Source organism: Chionomys nivalis, chromosome 6, assembly GCF_950005125.1.
Source record: "Chionomys nivalis chromosome 6, mChiNiv1.1, whole genome shotgun sequence".
Lineage (NCBI taxonomy): Eukaryota > Metazoa > Chordata > Mammalia > Rodentia > Cricetidae > Chionomys > Chionomys nivalis.
Window position 1 is genome coordinate 14,588,505 of NC_080091.1, and position 20,420 is coordinate 14,608,924.

A 20,420-nucleotide genomic window follows, 5' to 3' on the forward strand; every position below is an offset into this window, starting at 1 on the left:
CCCAAAGTGCAGTGTCAGAAGGGGAAAGGCCAGCAATGAAGTGGCAGGCTGGCTGCGCTGCCTCGAGCAGATAAGCTGTAAACTCAGCAGGTGGTTGCAGAGAAGAGCTTATACAGTAATTTAGAACTTTCAAGCTGAACCAGAGCATGTGTGAATAGCAGAGGTAGCATGTCAAGGGTTAGGGTAACATGGAAATTGTGGAGAATTGGAAACTTACTTTCATTTTTGAAAGTGTGGCTGCTGTAGCAAGACAGGTGTGCTAGTGGAGGTGTGGTTTACACAGGTGTGCTAGTGGAGGTGTGGTTTACACAGGTGTGCTAGTGGAGGTGTGGTTTACACAGGTGTGCTAGTGGAGGTGTGGGTTACACAGGTGTGCTAGTGGAGGTGTGGTTTACACAGGTGTGCTAGTGGAGGTGTGGGTTACACAGGTGTGCTAGTGGAGGTGTGGTTTACACAGGTGTGCTAGTGGAGGTGTGGGTTACACAGGTGTGCTAGTGGAGGTGTGGTTTACACAGGTGTGCTAGTGGAGGTGTGGGTTACACAGGTGTGCTAGTGGAGATGTGGGTTTACACAGTATGATGCAACCCAAAGGCAGTATCTTGGACAAAGGCCAAAGAGCTTTATATTTGAAGCAGAACAAATAAGACTTGGAAAAATAAATGGAAACGTAGAAAATTAGAACCTTTCCTATAAAAGTTGTTATAAAAACAGACAAAAGGATCAAGTGACTGAACCTGAGGAAGATGTGACTTACCAGTTGTCTTTGTAAAGCTCTGGGAAAATACTAGTCTATCTGCTTAAAAGTAACCAGAAGGATCTTGCGTTCGGAAACTTGCAGTTACACTTTATACGCACCCTTTTCTAGTCACTCAACATTTTTTTTTAAAAAAACATTTTGTGTGTCTATGGGCATGTCTATGCCACTATGCCTGTTGGTCAGGGGCCAATTTGTACTGTTGAATTCCAGGGATCAGACAGACTTGGCAGCAGTTGACCTCAACTGGGGTTTTTCTAAAATTTCACCAAACCTACTTGAATCTAAAATTGTTATTTAAGCTCCAACCTTCAGAAAAACCAGTGATAAAAACACATTAATCTGTTTCACGTAACTTTTTATTAAAAATAGCTTTTTATTAGGTACATGTTTACAGATATTTTTAGGACCTAAGGCATACAGATGTGTGCTCTAACTTGAACTGATGGAGATAACGCTATAAGCACCCCAGCCTGCATCAGGGTCCTCACGACAACAGTTAATGTGGAATTTTCCTAGGATCCATTCATCTTGTGAGCATATGCATTACACAACCGTTGCCTTTACTTTTTAAGAAGACATTCATTTCTGCTGTAAGAAACACTTTCCCATACTAGTGACTTAAAAGTTTGAAGTTCCTCAGAAAGGAAAATCAAAGGAGTCTTTATAAGGTTCAGAGACAATACTTTGCACTTAAGTTATATAAGAGTAAGAACAGAACAGTTACATACATCAGAGCTGCTTAGATTCTAAGCAGTCTAAGTGCTAAGATGGAAGAGGCTTGACAACACTGCTTGGAAGAATGCCCACTCATTCAGTAGCTCAATGAGGGACTGCAGCTTGATTGTGACATGAGTGGAGGTTAGCTGTATGTGCACCTCGGTGTAGAGGTGAGAATGGCTTCACACTGTGGTACTCTGACACTTAGGATTGACCAAGGCTTATCTCCTGTAAGCCGTATTGATTGTTGACTCTTGCTTGCAATTGCATTTCAGACTTTCTGATCTAATGGTTTATAACAAGTCTTTATGGATTTTATAAGCTCTTAAAAGAAAACGGAAATTAGACATATCTCAAAAATAGTTTACTTATATTTACAACAAAACATACACAAGCCTCAATCATGGAATTACAGGGTCACGTTTTAATTCCAGAATTTTACATTATATCACCACATGTATACAAATGGTGTAAAACAAGTACAGTGGTATTTTTAATACAAAATAAACATCTGTTTTATGGAAAAAACTATACTTTATATCTACACAGACAGCCCATCTTTTCCAAACAATAGTCAAAATTAAAATTAACTCTAAAATCTCCACCACAGGAAGCTGCTTTTAAGCTATTCCAGGAGAATGGACCCACAACACACTACAGAGATGTTCCAAAGACTGCAGCTGGAATTATTATGTTTTAGAATTGTTTTTCCCAATGCATTAAATTGTAGTTCTGGGTCATTTTTCTTATCTCAGCAATGATCTCAGATCATAGATGAGCAAACTAACATTAAAATATTTACAATTAACTCGCTGTTCTAAAAATAAAAGCTCTTAATAGTTTGCCTCAGTTATTTTAAATTCATTTACGTACATGGAATGTGCTTTTTATTCTCTTAAAAATGCAATTTTCATGTGACACCCTCGTCTGGAAATTTCCCGTACTATGCTGCGTGACTCTTGACACTTCTGTGACCTCTGGAGAAAATGGCTTCTAGATAGCAAATGCCACTTAGTTCAGCACCGTTCTTTATTGGTCTCTATACATTTGTCAGTAGCTGTGAGGAGACCCAGACCTCGCTGTACTGAGGAAGAGGAGTGACTGTCGGGGGGAGTACTGGGAACACCCTCTTCCAGCCACTCCTGAGTTTGAGGAGGACCATTTCAGAAGACTGCTGTTACCTCTAAAAGTGCTGACTTTAAAAGTTCTACTAAGAAAACTATCCGTTTGGAACCCAGCTTGTTTTTTTATGTACTAAGTCTCTGGTGTAGAAAAACTGGTATGTGCTGTTACCTAGGGTATGTATACATGTCCTGTCAAACACCAAAGGCTGTGTTTCACTTCTGTGAAATATTTAAAGAAATGGTCCCAACAATGTAACTTCATTTCTAATGACAGTTCAATTTGTTTTACATAAAAATTTCTTTTAAAAAGAGGCAACTGATTAAAACAACAACATGGCCAGCACCATTATACAAGCAATGTTATTGGGTACTGAAGTCTCACAATGTTCTCTAGATTGGACCCCCTGAAGCAACCCTGCATTAATAACCCTTCTCCCAAACCTGAGACTTTCCTCGCTGGGAAGCTTTCACCCAGACTCCAACAAATCACTTCTTATTTTGGACAGCTCAAAAGGCAAACCCTTTAATCACTAGGAAACAATGAAGTTCTCGGGGAGCCTGGTTTCTTACACAACTAGACTTTCCTACCTGATAACTGAGTCTCTGCTACTCCATGTGTGTTAAGTTCCATGAGAAAGCTTTCCCATTCACACTTGAGCTCAGTGAGCAGCTACAGCGTTTTAGTTAAGACCATGTGTTGGGAGTCCCCCACCAAGTATTCTATGAGCCAAGGCGAGGCCTTTTCCTGGGGGATGATTCTTCTTCCTCATCTTCCTCTTCATCATCTGGATAGTCCACTAAGCCAACCAAACTCCCCTATAGAAGAATGAAGAACACGTTTTAACTTATTTAATCTTAAAAAAAAACCAAAAACCCAAATTAGCATGAAAAACCAGCATGGTACCAATATAGTCCATAAGATATTAGAAGTCATTTTCTAAATAGAATATGTGATGTTAAGACATCTGAATGGATGAGGGGAATTACTTAAATTACAACAGTTTACTGTGTACTAACTGCGGGCAGTCCCACCCTCAGCTTTTCTGCTGTTTCTTGATTTTTTTTTTCATGAAACTTAAGAATTCACTTTAACAAAGTATCACAAAGAAAATGACAACCCCCCCCAACAACAACTGGAAAAGATAAAAAGCATGTTAGATATAAAGTCTTTAGTTTTTACATAAATTTATTTCATTATACATTTTTTTTTTATTTTACTTTTAAGGAATAATCCACCCCACCCCAGATAGGGTTTCTCTGTGTAACAGCTCTGACTGTCCTGGAACTCACTCTCTAGATCATGCTGGCCTCGAACTCAGATATCCACCTGTCTCTGCTTCCCGAATGTTGGGATTAAAGATGTGCACCACAACTGACTTTTTTTTTAAAAAGATTTTATTTATTATGTATACAATACAGTGTTCTGCCTCCATGTATGATTGCAGGCCAGAAGAGGGCACCAGATCTCATTGTAGATGGTTGTGAGCCACCATGTGGTTGCTGGGAATTGAACTCAGGACCTCTGGAAAAACAGTCAGCGTCCTTAACCTCTGAGCCATCTCTCCAGTCCCCACCACTGACTTTTTAAAGAATAATTTAAATGGCTGAAGATAAATAACAAAAACAAACAAAAAATGGTTTCGAAAAACTAATGGTTAAAAATAAGAATGAGGCCGGGTGATGGTGGCGCACGCCTTTAATCCCAGCACTCGGGAGGCAGAGGCAGGCGGTTCTCTGTGAGTTCGAGACCAGCCTGGTCTACAGAGCTAGTTCCAGAACAGGCTCCAAAGCCACAGAGAAACCCTGTCTCGAAAAACAAAAACAAACAAACAAACAAAAAAAAACAAAAAACAAACAAACAAACAAAAAGAATGAGGTACATTTCAGGGTTTGGGCTTTTATAAGTAACAGACTCCCCTCAGAAATCTTACAAAAGGTTTGGGCCCTCTGCAGAAAATGGCAGGTGTTCGCAGGCTTGCATTAATTTTGAACCAATTCTATGAAACTATGCATGCTCTCTCTATATATTGTTTAGTTTAAAACTTTTTGTACCTCTCGAAGCTAAACAAAGTAACTTGTCCTTCATAAGTGACTCCAGATGTAAACAGATACCTGAAAGCACCAATGAAGGAGTAAGTGAAACACTAATATTAGTCAGAAGAGGACTGAGCATCTAGAAGCAGTTATCAGCTTATGAACTAAAGAAGGAATTATTTAGAAAATTCTTTTTTTTTTTTTTTTTTGGTTTTTCGAGACAGGGTTTCTCTGTGGCTTTGGAGCCTGTCCTGGAACTAGCTCTGTAGACCAGGCTGGTCTCGAACTCACAGAGATCCGCCTGTCTCTGCCTCCCGAGTGCTGGGATTAAAGGCGTGCGCCACCATCGCCCGGCTATTTAGAAAATTCTTGCTTAGCTAAATCATACATCTGAAGTTTGAATTAGAAAGAGGCATAGGGCTTAAGTATTAGGACATAATGATTTCAGGTTTCAATGCTGCTCTATTTGTGGAGGACAGCTCACAGTGACTAAAGCTCCTGGAAGTCTACTATCTCCTTAAATTATCTAAAATGAAAGTAAATGTAAAACATGCAGATCTACAAAGAAAACAAGAAGAAAAACAAGATGAAAGCTGTCAAGGATCTTTTTTGGAAAAGAGAAATCAGAGGCAAGGTAACTTGCATGACTGGAAGAAAGAACTGAGTATGTGCAAGTGGATAAAGAAATGCAAATAAAACTCATTTATCCTAAAATCTGGAACAGAGCAGGCACCAAGGAGAGAAGCTGTCAAGACAGACTCGGTCTCTTGAAAGCCAGGAAATCCTCTTTCCTGTTGTCATGAAATTGTAAGAAATATGAATTCCCAAAAGACTGGTACTTATGGTCAAGAGTAAGAGCTGAGACTGAAAACTGGAAAGTTTAACTCTGCGTACCAGATACCCTATAACCCTAAGCCCTCTCTCAGAACACAGAATCTACACTTCCCCGATGTAACATATGAATTGTGCTGTAAAAATGAACACCACGGTGAGGCCAACCTAGGGTGGCGGTGGGAGTAGGTGGGGCCCGGCACTGAGTGGGAAGAAACTAAGCTAAGCCATCTCCTCCAACTAAAGCAAATCACTGCTTTAAATCCACACAGTAGGAGTCACCTCTCTGCAGTATACAATTCAGTGTCCTTAGTGTCACAAAGCTATACAACTATCCCTCCTAATTCTTAACATTTTTGACCTTCTTCCCCAGCACTGACTCTAACCCATTAACTGCCATTCCACCTCCAACCCCTGACAGATTTATTCTCAGCAATACACTGTGTGAACCGCTAATCTATGTCAGCACTGTTCTGTTTCCTTTTCTGGCTAATAGCATTGTTGGCTCAACTCATGAACTGGCAGACATTTGTGTTGTTCCACTTTTTTGCCATTATAAATAATGCTATGAACAATCAATCACCACTAATTTTAGAGTCAACACATATTCAATGTTACTCTGAGAAAAGATTGCTATGTATTCTATGATGGTCTTGAACCTACAATTTTCCTACCTCAGGCTTCAGAATGCTCGTTACAAACAACTTGGTTCAATTTTCCTGTAGGAATGGAACTGCTTGCTGGGTCATATAGTTAATGAGTTTAGCTTTGGGAGGGAGCAGGAATTGGGCCTACTAGGCTGTGTCCCAAAGCTGCTCCTTCATGTTACCTCCCCTTCATCAATGAATATGGATTGCAATTTTTCTAGATCCTAGTCAACATTTGTCCATTAAAGAAAATTATACCTATTCTAGTGTGAACTGCTCTTATTGTGTTACTTAAAAAAACCTTTTGTGTATGTGTGTGAGTCTAAGCATTTGTCTGTGCAGTGTGGAGGAGGAGGAGCAGAGGACAACCTTGGGTGTTCATCTTCACACATTACCTTGTTTAAGTCAGAGACTATGGCCTGCTGTTGCATTTGCCATGCTAGCTGACCTGCAAGCTTCCGGGGGATCTAATGGCTCCTCCCACTGCAGTGGGAATGCTGAGATAACAAAGGCACCTTCTGTGGGTTCCTGGGATTCTGAACCGTCATGCTTTCACAGCAAGTGCTTTACTCAGGAGCCATCTCTTCAGCTCTTTGCTGTGCTTTTGTTTTTATTTGTCTGAATAATTATGCCAAACCTTCTCTTATGTGCTTATTTAGGTTAATTGTGTATTTTCTTTGGAGAAATGTCTGTGTATGTCATTTGGGGCTTGATATTACTGGTAAGAGTCTGTGTGTGATATGATCTGGACCCCACTTCTTACAGGGTTTGAATTCATGTGGTGGCCTATCCTTTTTTACTCAGTATCAGTGTCATTTCTGATCTACACCATCTTTTATTCTTTTGTCATTCATGCTCTGGGTGCTATATATAACAACCTAATTTAAGGTCATGGATATTTATTCCTGTTTTCTGAGAGCTTTGTATTTATGTTTAAGTCATTAAGTTGTTTTTTTTTTTTTTTTTTTTAAGATTTATTTACTAAATATGTACAGTGTTCTGCCTGCATGTATCCCTGCAGGTCAGAAGAGAGCACCAGATCTCCTTATAGATGGTTGTGAGCCACCCTGTGGGTGCTGGGAATTGAACTCAGGACCTCTGGAAGAACAGCCAGTGCTCTTAACAGCCGAGCCATCTCTCCAGCACTCATTTAAGTTTTATATTAAGTGAGTTAGGAGTCCAACATCTCTTGCATGAGGTTATTCAATACGTAATATTTGTTGAAAAGAATTTTTTTCCTAAAAAATAAATTATTCGGTTTTGGTATTTTGAGATACAGTTTCTCTGTGTAACAGCCAGCCCTAGCTGTCCTGGAACTTGCTTTGTAAATTAGCTTGGCCTCAAACTCACAGAGATCCACCTGCCTTTGCCTCTCGAGTGCTGGGATTAAAGGCATAAGCTACCACGTCTAGTGATTTGTTTTTATTTTGCTTTACCTGCATGCCTATCTGTGTGAGGTTGTTGGGTGCCCTGGAATTGACATTACAGTCAGTTGTGAGTTGCCATACGGGTGCTAGGAATTGACTCTGAGCTATCTCTCCAGTCCTGAAAATAATTTTTCTTATTGAATTATCTCACATCTTTTTTGAAACCTTCTTTCCCCTTTGTAGTAGCCCCCATCCTACCCTACTTCTGCCCAATTCCTGAGAACTTCAGGACTCATGATACTTCTGCCTGGCAATCCCCTAAACAGCTTGGACTGCAGAAACAGGAAATCCTAGTCTCTATGGTTTGCTTTCTTGTTTTGAGAAGAGCTTGTCGTGTAGACGGGAATTCATTATATAGCACAAACTGGCCTCAATGCTAGAACCCTGCTGCCAGACTCCCAACTGCTGGGATTACAGGCATGTGCGACCATGCCTAATTAATTTTTTTATAAGAAAAAAATCCAATAATCACCAAGTACACAAGGAGTAAAAGATCAAAATAAAATACTAACTGTAGAAGAGATGATCTTTTTTTTCCCTTTGCAACAGACTAACTTATAATCAAGTATAGTTTGAAGCTTGCAAGGACGTTTTATCATATATCAGGAAATTATACAGTGGTAGTTTTGGTTGTTTCACTAAATACTCTAATATCTGACAATCATGGCTAAATAATAGCAATGACGGCAACAACCTGTCTTGTTCCTGATTAAGTGGGAATATTCCTAATATTTCCTAAGTACAAAACTAACTTCTGGTGTTAGTATGTTAAGAAATTATCATTTGTTTCTATTTTTATTCAATATTTGTATTTTAAAATAAGGTAATAAATGCAAATTTTATATAGACATATGCACAGATTGGAAATGATGTATGTCAAGTTCACATTGCCGTGGCAATTCTCAGCAATAGGGTTATTCATCTTTTTAAATTCTACCTGCAGTCTTTAATTCAAACAATTGGACTTGGAAAGCTTACTAACGTAATATGCAGGGTTTCCTTTCTTACTCTGTAACAGTCACTAATAGTTTCTCTACCAGGTTTTGCTGTTTTGAGACAGGATTTTGCAATGGTATTCCGGGCTAGACTCCCACTGAAATCTTAAGAGTGCACCTTAGAGAATCATCTGATTCTGTAAACATTCTTTCCCATATAAATTGGGTGTTTTATACTACAGAGTGAAAATATTTTGTATCTTTACAGAATTCATATTCTATCTTTTAATTTTACTAGTAGCTGACATCTTTGCAGCCTTCAACTGTAGCAGTTTACACTGAAGCTGAAAATAAAGACCATTAGTGAAAAAAAACCAACAACTACTATTTAGAAATATGGCCGTAATTTGTTAGAAGTTTGAGAACAAATTAAATTTACTTCTGTCTATGCATCAGTTTTTGATGTGTAACTCTATACTGGTAAGAGTTTTTGCTTTCTAAGAATATCACTATTCTTATTGCTCCAAAAGATACAGAACAAATATATTTTGGGATATAATAGCATAAATGAGGTGAAAAGTGCATTTGTACTGGCCAATGAATAGCTCTGTTAATCAACTAGAAAGTGCTATCCAACAAAACAAAAGGAACAGAAAATGTTCCAAAACTCAAGAATATTTAATTTCAGAATATAACAATAAAACCCACAATGTTTCTAGAAAAAAGATTAAAATCACATGAAAGAGCGGAGGAATAAGAAATGTCTTTGAACTTCTTTACAGTAGTAAGCTTCGGCTATGAGAGACTGTCAATCTGCTTCTCCACTGTAGTCTACTGCAATCAAGAAGGCTAGAATAACATTTTCATTCCTGCATGGTATCAAATTTTATCTCTCATGATATTCTTTGCTGAGGAAACTAACAGATATACTTCATAAAAAATGAAGCATTAAGTCTAGAGAGAGTACAGATACCTGGGTTCTAAAAGAGACACAGTCTAAGATAGAGCAAAGATTCGGAGTTTTAGGGTAATGCTTGAGGAAGCCTCAAGAAATATCTGCAGAGAAACCAATTTAGGTGAGAACACCAAGGTTTCAATAGAGGTATTCCAAGGAGGATATATGCGGACCTGATAAGTCTTCAAAGAACTAGCAATAGGCACATAACCTACTGTAACAAACGGACAGACAACGGCGACATTTACTCTAGAAAGCTACAGAGAATAAGAGCAAAGGAAAAGTTGGGCAATGGTGGAGCATGTCTTTATTCCTAGTAGTAGGGGAGGGAGAGGCAGGAAGATTTTTGTGAATTTGAAGCCAGCCTGGTCTACAGAGCCAAGGGCCAGGATAGCCAGGGCTACCCAGAGAAACCCTGTTTTGAAAAACGAAAAAGGAAGAAAAGAAAACGCTTGGCTCTCACCAAAGACATTACTATAAAGTATGAGAGCTTTAGCCAAAAGCTTACCTCACAACAGTGCTGAAGATCTAACACTGAGAAGAGTTTACATGTTTCTGTTAAATACAAACTCAGACTTAAAAGAAAAAAAAAAAGATGTGTTCTCTTTAGTTCAGTCTTCTTTGTGGTATTTATTTTTAGATGGTCTCCGTACATATCTCTGCCTGACTTGGAACTCAATAAATAGACCAGGCTGGCCTCAAAACCTCAGAATGTACTATGTGCTTCTGCCCTTCTCTAGAGTGCTGGGATTAAGGGAGTTTGCTACCATGCTGGCCATTTTTATTTTTTATTTATTATTTTTTGGAGACAGGGTTTCTTTGTGTATCCCTGGCTATCCTGGAACTCGCTCTGTAGACCAGGTTGGCCTCGAAGTCAAAAATCCACCTGCCATCTGAGTGCTCATTTTTAATTTTAAACGTCTGTGGTCATTTGAATGTAGCTGGACCCCATAATCTCAAAGGGAGTGGCTCTATTTGGAGGTGTGGCTTTGTTAGAGGAAGTGTGACACTGTGGGAGCAGGCTTTGGTTTCCTATGCGGAGGGTACCACCCAGTGTCTCAGATGACTTCCTGTTGCCTGCAAGATGTAGGTAGGTATCTCAGCTAACTACTTCAGAATCACATCTGCTTGTATGCCACGATGTTCCCCGTCACAATGATCTCAATCTCTGAAGCTGTAAGCAAGCCACCTCAATTAAATGTCTTCCTTTAGAAGAGTTATCATGGTCATGGTGTCTAAGAGAGTGTTAGTACTCAAACTGACTCTTGTTTATTTTTTTACTGTTAACATATACTGTTAACATACTTGTTCATCTACCTCTAGATCAGCAGCTGTCCTGCATTTATACTTCTTAAAGCTAACCACGCCTTTTCTGCGGGAAAAGGATGGTTCCATTTAATGAAAACTGTAAAAGTTAAAAAGAAGGCATACAAAGAAGTTCCAAATATCAACTGTTTATAATATTAAGCCAATGGAAAATATATATTTGTTACAAAAATTATAGAAAGGCTAATACTCTTAACTGAAAAAACCATTCAATTAAGAAAATATGAACCAATTTTAAAAGGCACTACGAACAGACAAAACATAGAAGAGCAAATTCAACCTTACTACTGTTAGTAGAGACATAACAGGGGAAAGAGATATTTTAGACACACCCTTATCCAACTGGTGAAGATTCAAAATTTTAACCATGCTGTAATGTTGCACTGCACCAGGTATACTTACACACTGATCATAGGAACAAAACGGATATAGACCTTTGAAGAGGAATTTAACAATGTGTATAGACATTCTGTTAATAATTTATCCAACAAAATATTTTAAAGTGTAACACTAATAGACCAGTGAGGTAATAGAACCAACTTAAACGCCACAATACAGGACTAGTGCCTGGGGAGGGACTGAGACTATGCTCACATCTATTATGACTTTTAGCTAAATAAAATGACCGAAAAGGTCCTAACAACAGAAGGAAAAAAATGTTCACCCTAAAATTTCTGTGATATGCAAGGTGAACCTCAAGAGTTTGCAAATAATGTTGGGAGTCAGGTTCTGAGGTCAATATAACTTTTTCATTCTTTGAAACTTCTATCTAAATCATCTTCAGGAAACAGATGGAAAAGGCAGTGTGTGTGGTCTTTCTCTCACATACCTTAGTGGCTGTCACCGATGCAGCCAAGTTTGCAGTTTTGGAAGAGGACCCATTAGAACTTGCTGGTGCTGTCTGGGTCACCACAGACTTACTGTTTGTACTGTTTGTTCCATTAGCAGTACTGGGGGGATGGGAGAAAGTAAATTTGAAGCCACCAGAAGACGTCCTTTTGGGAAGGTTTTCCTTGTCTTCACTTTCTTTTGCTAAAGCAAAAATAAAATTGAGCCTTATTAAATACTGCTAAATCACAGAACTTGTCAAAGTGGCAACATACAAATTTGCCTCTGCCTTCTAAAAGTAAAGGTATGTCCATATTCTTGTTGGTCAGGATCTTAGGAACCTCAAAGAGCAGAACCAACTTCCTTACAGCACATGGTGCACGGCTTTATCTCAGTGTTTACTTGGAACGCTATTAGCAGTCTGCTGTTACTGTCCTCCACGCGCTGACTCTGCAGTTCCTGACCCCTCACAAGTCACCTGCTCAAATGCCTCAAGACAACTTTTAAGTATCCTAGTCTCTTACTCCCTAAAAACTACAAGTTCCTTTACTTATTTCTTCTCTAGCATAAGTGTCCACTTATTTCTTTTATAGTCAAAGTGTTCAAACCCCTTTCAAGTCTTTCTTTTTTTTTGTTTTTCGAGACAGGGTTTCTCTGTGGTTTTGGAGCCTGTCCTGGAACTAGCTGTTGTAGACCAGGCTGGTCTCGAACTCACAGAGATCCGCCTGCCTCTGCCTCCCAAGTGCTGGGATTAAAGGCGTGCGCCACCACCGCCCACAGCCCCCCTTTCAAGTCTTTAATATTCTGTTAACACATTTCCTAACAGCATGCACCCAACAATGGATGCAATACTTAAGCATGGCTTTTCTGCTTCTCTTGACATTACTGAGGGCAGTATCTCGATTGACTGAAGGAAAAAGAATTTGCTAAAAACAAATAAAAATTGTTGTAATAATAGCGGCAGGGCTGCGTCCCCGGCACCCAGCCGCCCGCATGGCTAGCTTATGCCCCGAAATAATTACACGGAAACTATATTCTTTTAAACACTGCTTGGCCCATTAGCTCCAGCCTCTTATTGGCTAGCACTTACATATTGATCTAACCCATTTCTAATATTCTGTGTAGCACCACGAGCTGGCTTACCAGGAAAGACCTTAACCTGCGTCTGTCTGGAGTGGGAGAATCATGGTGACTCACTGACTTGGCTTCTTTCTCCCAGCATCCTGTTCTGTTTACTCCGCCTATCTTAATTCTACCCTATCAGAGGCCAAGCAGTTTCTTTATTAATTAACCAATGAAAGCAACAGATAGAAAGATGACCCACCTCCATCAAAAAATAAAAAGCATTCTAGGATGGGGATATATAGCTTAGTGGTAGAGCACTAGCCAAGCACATTCAAGGCCCTGGTTTCAAGTTCTAGCAATTACATAAAAACAAAACAAAACAAAACAAAAAAACCCCACAACAGCAACAAAAAAAACCAATGTTCTTTAAAACAGCAATAAGCTCTCTGTTCCCCTTGGGTACTAATGAATAGGAAATGAGTCAGACTGGAGAACAGCTGAAAGAAAATATACTAAGTAAACTGAGAAAGTATTTTAAGAAGAAATGTCTGTAGAATAAGTCACATTCAAAATACGTCCAAGAGATAAATTTTGCCTTTCAACATTTAAATTTCTATTAAACATTCAAAGGGTATTTGCAGGTCAGTGATCTTTATGACATAAAATTAAAGTGATTATGTCTTTTGAAAGACACAAGCAATATCTCAGTTCTATACAAGTAGGAAAATTTACCGCAACCCCCCCACACCCACATGAGGCAGTGTCTAATGTACCTTAGGCTGGTCTCCAACTCGCTTTGTAGCTGAGGATCACCTTCAAATTCTAATCCTCCTATGCTGGGGTTAGGAGAGGCTGCCACCATTATCTGGATTTATTTTGGTTTTTTTTGGAGACAGGGTCTTCCTATGCCTAGCTGAGTGCACAGCCTCAGTTCAAGAATGCTGGGATTAGGAGTGTGTGCCACCATGCCCAACTTCCCCTATTATATCTTTAAGCAACTTGAATAACAGTTAAACTTTTAAAGAGCAAAGTTACCTCTTTGAGCTTACTCTGCTCAGGCTGTAAATATCAGAGGTGAAGTCTCCTGTCATTGTCTCAGTTACTTAATAACAGAAGCACTCACACAATTTAATCATAATGAAAATTCTCAATGAAATTCATTTTCGTAAAGAAAGCCAAGACTGCTCTGCTCAGAGCAGTATGAGTAGACAACAAACTGCTAACCAAGGACAGGTGTGGTGGCACGCACAGCGATCACAGCATCTGAGAAGCTAAGACTCGGCAACTCTGAGCTCTAGATCAGAACAAGGTTGCACAGTGAGACCTTGGTTTAAATAATAGTATAAACTGAAAATTTTTAAATCCAAAATGAATAGCATCAAAAACAATCTTTCAAGGAAAACATTTTAAATATGAACATCTAAAATAATTTGGAAAATGTGGATAACTTTAAAAGGGTATGATTCAGCATAAAATTCTTGTGTTTGTTTTACATACCGTGGCAAGATTTTCCCAATCAAGTAAATAGTTATTTATTATTATTATGGTTATGTGTGTGTGTGTGTGTAAGTGAGTGTGTGTGCAAGGTGCTAAGAACCAAACTCAAGCTGTCTGACTTTTACTAAGAGAGACAATTCTAAATGAAAATTCAGGATCTTAGTACCTTTTTTAGTCTCCATAAATTTTTCGTAACTATCTGGAAAATCATCTTCGGTCTTAGATTTTTCAATTGGTGTCACAACTGCCTTTCCTTCTTCATCATCATCTTCATTAAACCACATTTCTTCATCATCTTCCAAGGCTTTTGCATCTCTGCGAAATCGGTTGCTACGCAATATAGATGGTACACTGTAAGATATATATTACAGATACTGAGCAATGACTACAAGTTCATGGCCAGGTAAGTTTGGGAAGAATAAATAACCAAGATGAACTAATGTACTTTTAAGTTATCTATAGTATATCAAAATTATCTCAGTCATCATGTAAGATGTAGCCAGAGAACTTTTCAATTGTTTTTGCATGTTGTAAACTAAATTAAGAATCCATCTTGCCAGGCAGTGGTGGTACACGCCTTTAATCCCAGCACTCGGGAGGCAGAGGCAGGCAAATCTCTGTGAGTTCGAGACCAGCCTGGTCTACAAGAGCTAGTTCCAGGACAGGCTCCAAAACCACAGAGAAACCCTATCTCAAAAAACCAAAAAAAAAGAATCCATCTTGAGTTACTATATACAGTAGCAAGTTATCATATAATGGGTGGGGCAGGAAGGACGGCTGACCCTCCTATAAGAAGAGGTTATGCTAATATAAAAATTTTACATGTTAAAATCTAAACTGTGGACAATTTCATACTTAATTTTGCTTTGTACAAATATTAATATACTTAAGCAATACCTGTTAAGTTTCTGATTTTGTCTGTCTTTTTCTTGTTCATATTTTGTCTTCAATCCTTTGAATGTCTGAACATATTCAATTGACTCAAGTGCTTTATAAAAGTTTTCAACTATATGTGCAGTAAGAGACTTGATATCTTCCTGTATAGGCACAAAATTTATATTTACAAAACAATATACTTGTTGAGAAAAAAATTAAAATAAAAAAGTTAATATGTCCAAAGTTGATCAGAAAAGGTTTTTCAAAATCACCCTCTAAAAATACATGTCCTAGATTCTTTATACATGAGCCAGGACAGGACTCCACAGAAAACTTGGAACAAGGAGAAGCAAGTCACTGGAGCCCTTTAGGGGGCTATAAGGAACATTTGAAAAGCAATGAATTTAGTTTACGTCTTAGTGCTTTATACAGTACTTCAAAATTTAAAGAACACTTTCACAATTTCATATGTAATTCTCACAATCCTATGAAATAAGTTATAACCATTTTACTAGACAAAATTTAGGTCTTGAGAGTTTAATAGAAAACAAACGTTAAACCCCTACGTTCAGTAAATGTTAATGATTTCCTATTTAACTGCTGTCAAAATATCTTATTATCTATGTAGATAAATACTGCTATCAAAGTATCTTATCACAGTACATATAAGCACAGATTTCTTTGATTATATTGTATATACAAATAAGATAAACTACTTAACTGGAACTCTACAGTTTCTATTTTGGCAATAAACTTTTGTAACGGAACAAAGACATGTTAAGGTTGAAGATTCAGTGTATTAAGCTTATTACTTCAGAAAAAATGTAAACTCTACAATGGCTTTGGGAGAGAGGTGTGAACCCATTCATTTTATCAGTGTCTTACCAAAATGCTAAAGGGAAAAGGGCTCTAAGTCCACAGAAAGCTCACGGGAGGCAGCACAACAGACAGCAGCTGAGGCAATCGATTGTACTGCTTGTCTCCCAACGCAAAACACCACACTTCTGTCCTCTTCATCTCCTCAAAAATCATCTTCCTGGCAAGTGGTCACTCTTAGAAAAACCATTTAGTGAGCCTAACAATCTTCATATAGGAGCAGCAAGTGACTAGAATCTGACTTGTTATAAGCAAAACCAGAGAATGAGTTTCTAGATGTACAAGAGGTAAACTGCAGACCATGGCAATCAGCTTCTCTCTAGTCTGTGTGCACTGCTCTTTCCAGTTGTGCTAGGACACAGCTGCAGCTGCTGAATGTGTTTTGAACTGTCTGGATGCTTCAACAGAATAATGAGTCATTTCTGCTGCCTCAGCTTCCTCAACTATAACAAAAGATAGCTGGACTACTTTTAACTTCCCAGTGCTCTCATCCTTAAAATTTTAAAATTCCATCCTACTTATTAGGCATCTTGTATAAAATTCTACCAAGGAAAAAATTAATTTTGTATCCATTTTTATTATGACTCCTATAATAGAAAACTGCTGTTTCACAATAGATCACAAGAATGTCTTGCTTGATTGAAATGTCCAACCTGCCACACATGATCCTAAAACATTTCCTCAAGAAAAATAGAACTGAAAAAAAAAGAGCAAATAGAGTTACAAGACTTGAATTTCACTTTCAGTGTCCTAATTTTCAACAGTGGTTTGGGGAGTGACTGGGTGGAAGAACCTACCTATCACAGAGAAGGACCCATACATGATTCCCCGAGTGAACCACCCCAGAGGAACTACTGCCACTCAACTACTGCCCATGTACAGGTAAGAGAAACTGAGTGACTTTTTAAAGATTTCAGTTTAATAGAAGTAGATTCTAACACACAAAAGGTGAATTATGCTGACACTATGGCAACATACCTCTAGTATGAAATAATTTCAGGAAAATAGGAATAAAAAAATCAATTTGATTACATACAGTTTCACTTTTATATACAATTACTTGTTTATATAGGATTACTAAGAGATCTTTAATATAAACTTACCACTCTTATAAATTCAAACAATTCAATAACAGCTGAATTTAATAGATTGTACCGCGTTCCATTATCCAAAAGGGCATTTATAACTGGTTCAAAAAGATTTCCTTTGGTGATGTAACGATTATAAAATTCATCCTTAAGGCCAATTATCCGCCTCATAAAGCGAAGTGCACCTAATATTTAAAAAATGTAAAAAGGGAATAATGAATTTACCAAAATTATTTTATAGCTAGTTTTGACATAAAGTAATGTTTAAATTTTTTTCAAAAAATAAAACAGTACATGAAAGAAACTGAATGTTTAAAGTTTTCAATGCTTAAATTTTTGAATGTTTAAATCTTTCCAAAAGTAAAATAGTACATGAAAAAATTGGGCTTTGAAACAAACAACAACAAAAGTAAAGTTTAGGAATGACAAGATTGGTTGGGTAGATAAGGGCTTGGTGAACAGAATTCAATACCCAGAACCCACCAGAAAGTAGAAGGAAAGAACTGACTCCATAACACCATGCACACACACAATAGTGATAATTAAAAAAAAAGAACAATTAAAAAATCCAGTATCAATAGAATACCAATGCTAGCAACACTTAAAGGAAGACAGTAGGTGCATTATATGAAGCACAGAATTAGGGAGCACAGTGGGCAGGAGTGGTACAGTCTATTACATTTCCAGGGTAGGAATGTGTGGAGGCAGATGTTTGCTTTTAATTTTCTTGAAATACAATCAAAGAGACTATATGTAACATAACAGATCTAAACTTTTAAAATGTTTTCAATGAAGAATGTAGATCAACTACTCTTGGAACACCTACTTGTGAATTAATACTGCTTTCACATTATGACATTATTTACTTGTTTGTCAATTATGTATGAATTACGGTAGATAAGACTGCATTTGCTAACAAAAAACAAGAGTAATAACTAAGGACTATATATAACTTGGCATTTCACGATTTATTATATAAAAACAGGATTCCCTTTGCTTTATTATAATGATGGTGAGCTTGAAACCATACAAAGACTTATATACTGGAATTTCATTCAATCAGGATATTCTGACATTAATGGGTATAATACACAATCTAAGGAATTATTTATGGAAAACCAAACATGAGAACATAAATCCATTCAAAATTAGTATACAAATACATGTAATTCCAAATGAGATAAACTAAATACAACTTTATCATTAAAGGATAGCTGTCTAACAGATAACCAGGAATATGAAAGTTAATATGGCAAACTCAAAACACAGATATTTAAATCTTCCACAAAAATATTATATAACACTTAATATTTCATCTGATAAGATTAAATAATAGATATTACAGAAATAAGGTTTAAGTGTTTTGTTAATTTAATGCATAGCGGAAGTGGCATTTTCATTCTATGAAAATATGTGATTTATTTATCAATGAGGGTGTTGGCATAGGTGGCTAGCTACCTAGACTATTACCTCAAACCACATTCTAAAATACATTTCAGATATACTACGTAAGCAAATATAAAAATCAAATGAGACAAATAATGAAGAGAATTATCTTAGTACACAGAAATGAAAAAAGGTAAACTGAATTTATAATAATTTAGGAAGCATTTAAAAAATGTGTATGTGACAATATGTGTACATTACGTGTGTGAGGTGTGCATGGGGAATATGGAGGACGCCCTCAGGAGTCATCCAGCTTATTTGAGACATGAACTAGTACCGACTAGCCAGCCAACACAGCCTTAGAGAGCCTGTCTCTGCCTATCCAGAGGTATTACAAATGTGCGCACACTACCAGCCCAGGGCTTGAGTTCTCGGAATCAAATTCATGCCCTTAGGCTTGCAAGACTCAGCTGAGCCATTTCCCAGACCCAATAAAGATTTTTTTTAAGTTAAATGGAAAACATTAATAAAAGGCAAGTTTAAGACCAGAACTTCTCCTAAAACAAACTGTAATACACAAAAGGCTCTATGAAAAAAATAACCCTCAGTTTACAACATATGAAAATGCAAATTAGGCTGAACATGATGACTCTCAGACCTATATTCCAACATTTTGCGGGTGGAGGCAGAAGTATAAGGATCATCCATAGCCATATAGTTTGAGGTCAGCTGGGCTACATAAGACTATTTCAAAATACACCTGCACCAGGCAGAGATAGGAGGACTGCCACGAGTTCAAGATAAGCCACAGCTATGCAATACATTCCAAGCTACCTTGGGAATTCAGATTGAGGCCCTGTCCCTCCACCTTTTCCTTTCCATTCATCCATTCATCTGTCCGCCTGTCCATGTGGCATTATAGGATGCTGGGATAATGCCAAATGCTTTAGCTTTTGGGAAAGCTTCTTTCTTTCTTTCTTTCTTTCTTTCTTTCTTTCTTTCTTTCTTTCTTTCTTTCTTTCTTTCTTCCTTCCTTCCTTCCACCCACCCACCCACCCACCCACCCACCCACCCACCCACCCACCTATTAGTGTGACACAATGGGGTGCTAGAAAAATGCTAAAGGCTTCAGTTTTGGGGAGGGAAAGTAATCTGGTAGGTAGGTAGATGTTAAAATTGAAGAATATATGAAAAAGTACACAAACATTTTGCCTGACAATCCTATTATTGTGAACCTTACAGAAATACATTAGCATATAAAAGATTATTGTATTATATACAGTGTAGTTGGGAATGGGTGAAAAAGCAAAATCAATTCTATAATCTATGTTTTAGATGGTAAATCAATTGTGGAAATCACACTATGAAATGTTACTTAGCTATCATTAGAAAAAATAAGATCACATAATTTGCAGTAGTGAAGGACAGAGAAATGTACTAGCACAATCTAATTTTCAAAAAGGTGAAAGCATATGAAATGTATTCATATGTGTATGAATACATTTATGTACACTTGTACAGGGATAGAAAAAAATAAGAGCTACAGGTTATTAACGTTAAGTTTTTGCTTGTTGTTCTGTCCTTTTGAGTCAAGGTCTCATGTCCCAGGCCAACTTATGAATTGCTATGTACTGAAGAATGATCCTGAATTCCTGATCCTCCTTCCCAAGTGCTGGGATTACAGGTATGAGCCACTAAAGCCCACCAACACTGGCTATATTAAGGACCTAAAACTAAAGGAGGATAGAGGTATCAAGAGCAACAAACGAGGCTGGCAATATCACTCAGCTGGTATAGTTTCCTGGCCTTCACAAGGCACTCAGTTTAATACTTAGAGCTGCATAAACTGTGTATGATAACAACTGTCTGTAATTCCAGTACTCAACAGTGAAGGAAGGATTAGAAAAATCCAGGCCACTGTTGGCTACATAATGAATTTGCATGTGCCCACCCACCCACACATCAAATTTGATTATTTGAAGACATAGCAGAAGAGTTCTATCAAGCAATGCTGTAATTGCACACTGGACTGTATTCCAACAAAATCTAGG

General features: G+C 37.7%; 1 protein-coding gene across 2 annotated transcripts in view; it reads right to left on the reverse strand.

The window, feature by feature from the left end:
• Positions 1–1,823: 1,823 nt before the first annotated feature.
• Positions 1,824–20,420, reverse strand: part of Ppp4r3b (protein phosphatase 4 regulatory subunit 3B) — a 53,488-nt gene continuing 34,891 nt past the window's right edge. For both annotated transcript variants that reach the window (XM_057772616.1, XM_057772617.1), the window contains exons 12-16: positions 16,999–17,168; positions 15,041–15,180; positions 14,310–14,494; positions 11,583–11,785; positions 1,824–3,414 (exon numbers count right to left, since the gene is read on the reverse strand). In XM_057772616.1, the coding sequence (XP_057628599.1) occupies positions 3,319–3,414; positions 11,583–11,785; positions 14,310–14,494; positions 15,041–15,180; positions 16,999–17,168 (794 nt within the window). In that variant the 3' untranslated portion in view covers positions 1,824–3,318. The remainder of the gene's footprint in view (positions 3,415–11,582; positions 11,786–14,309; positions 14,495–15,040; positions 15,181–16,998; positions 17,169–20,420) is intronic.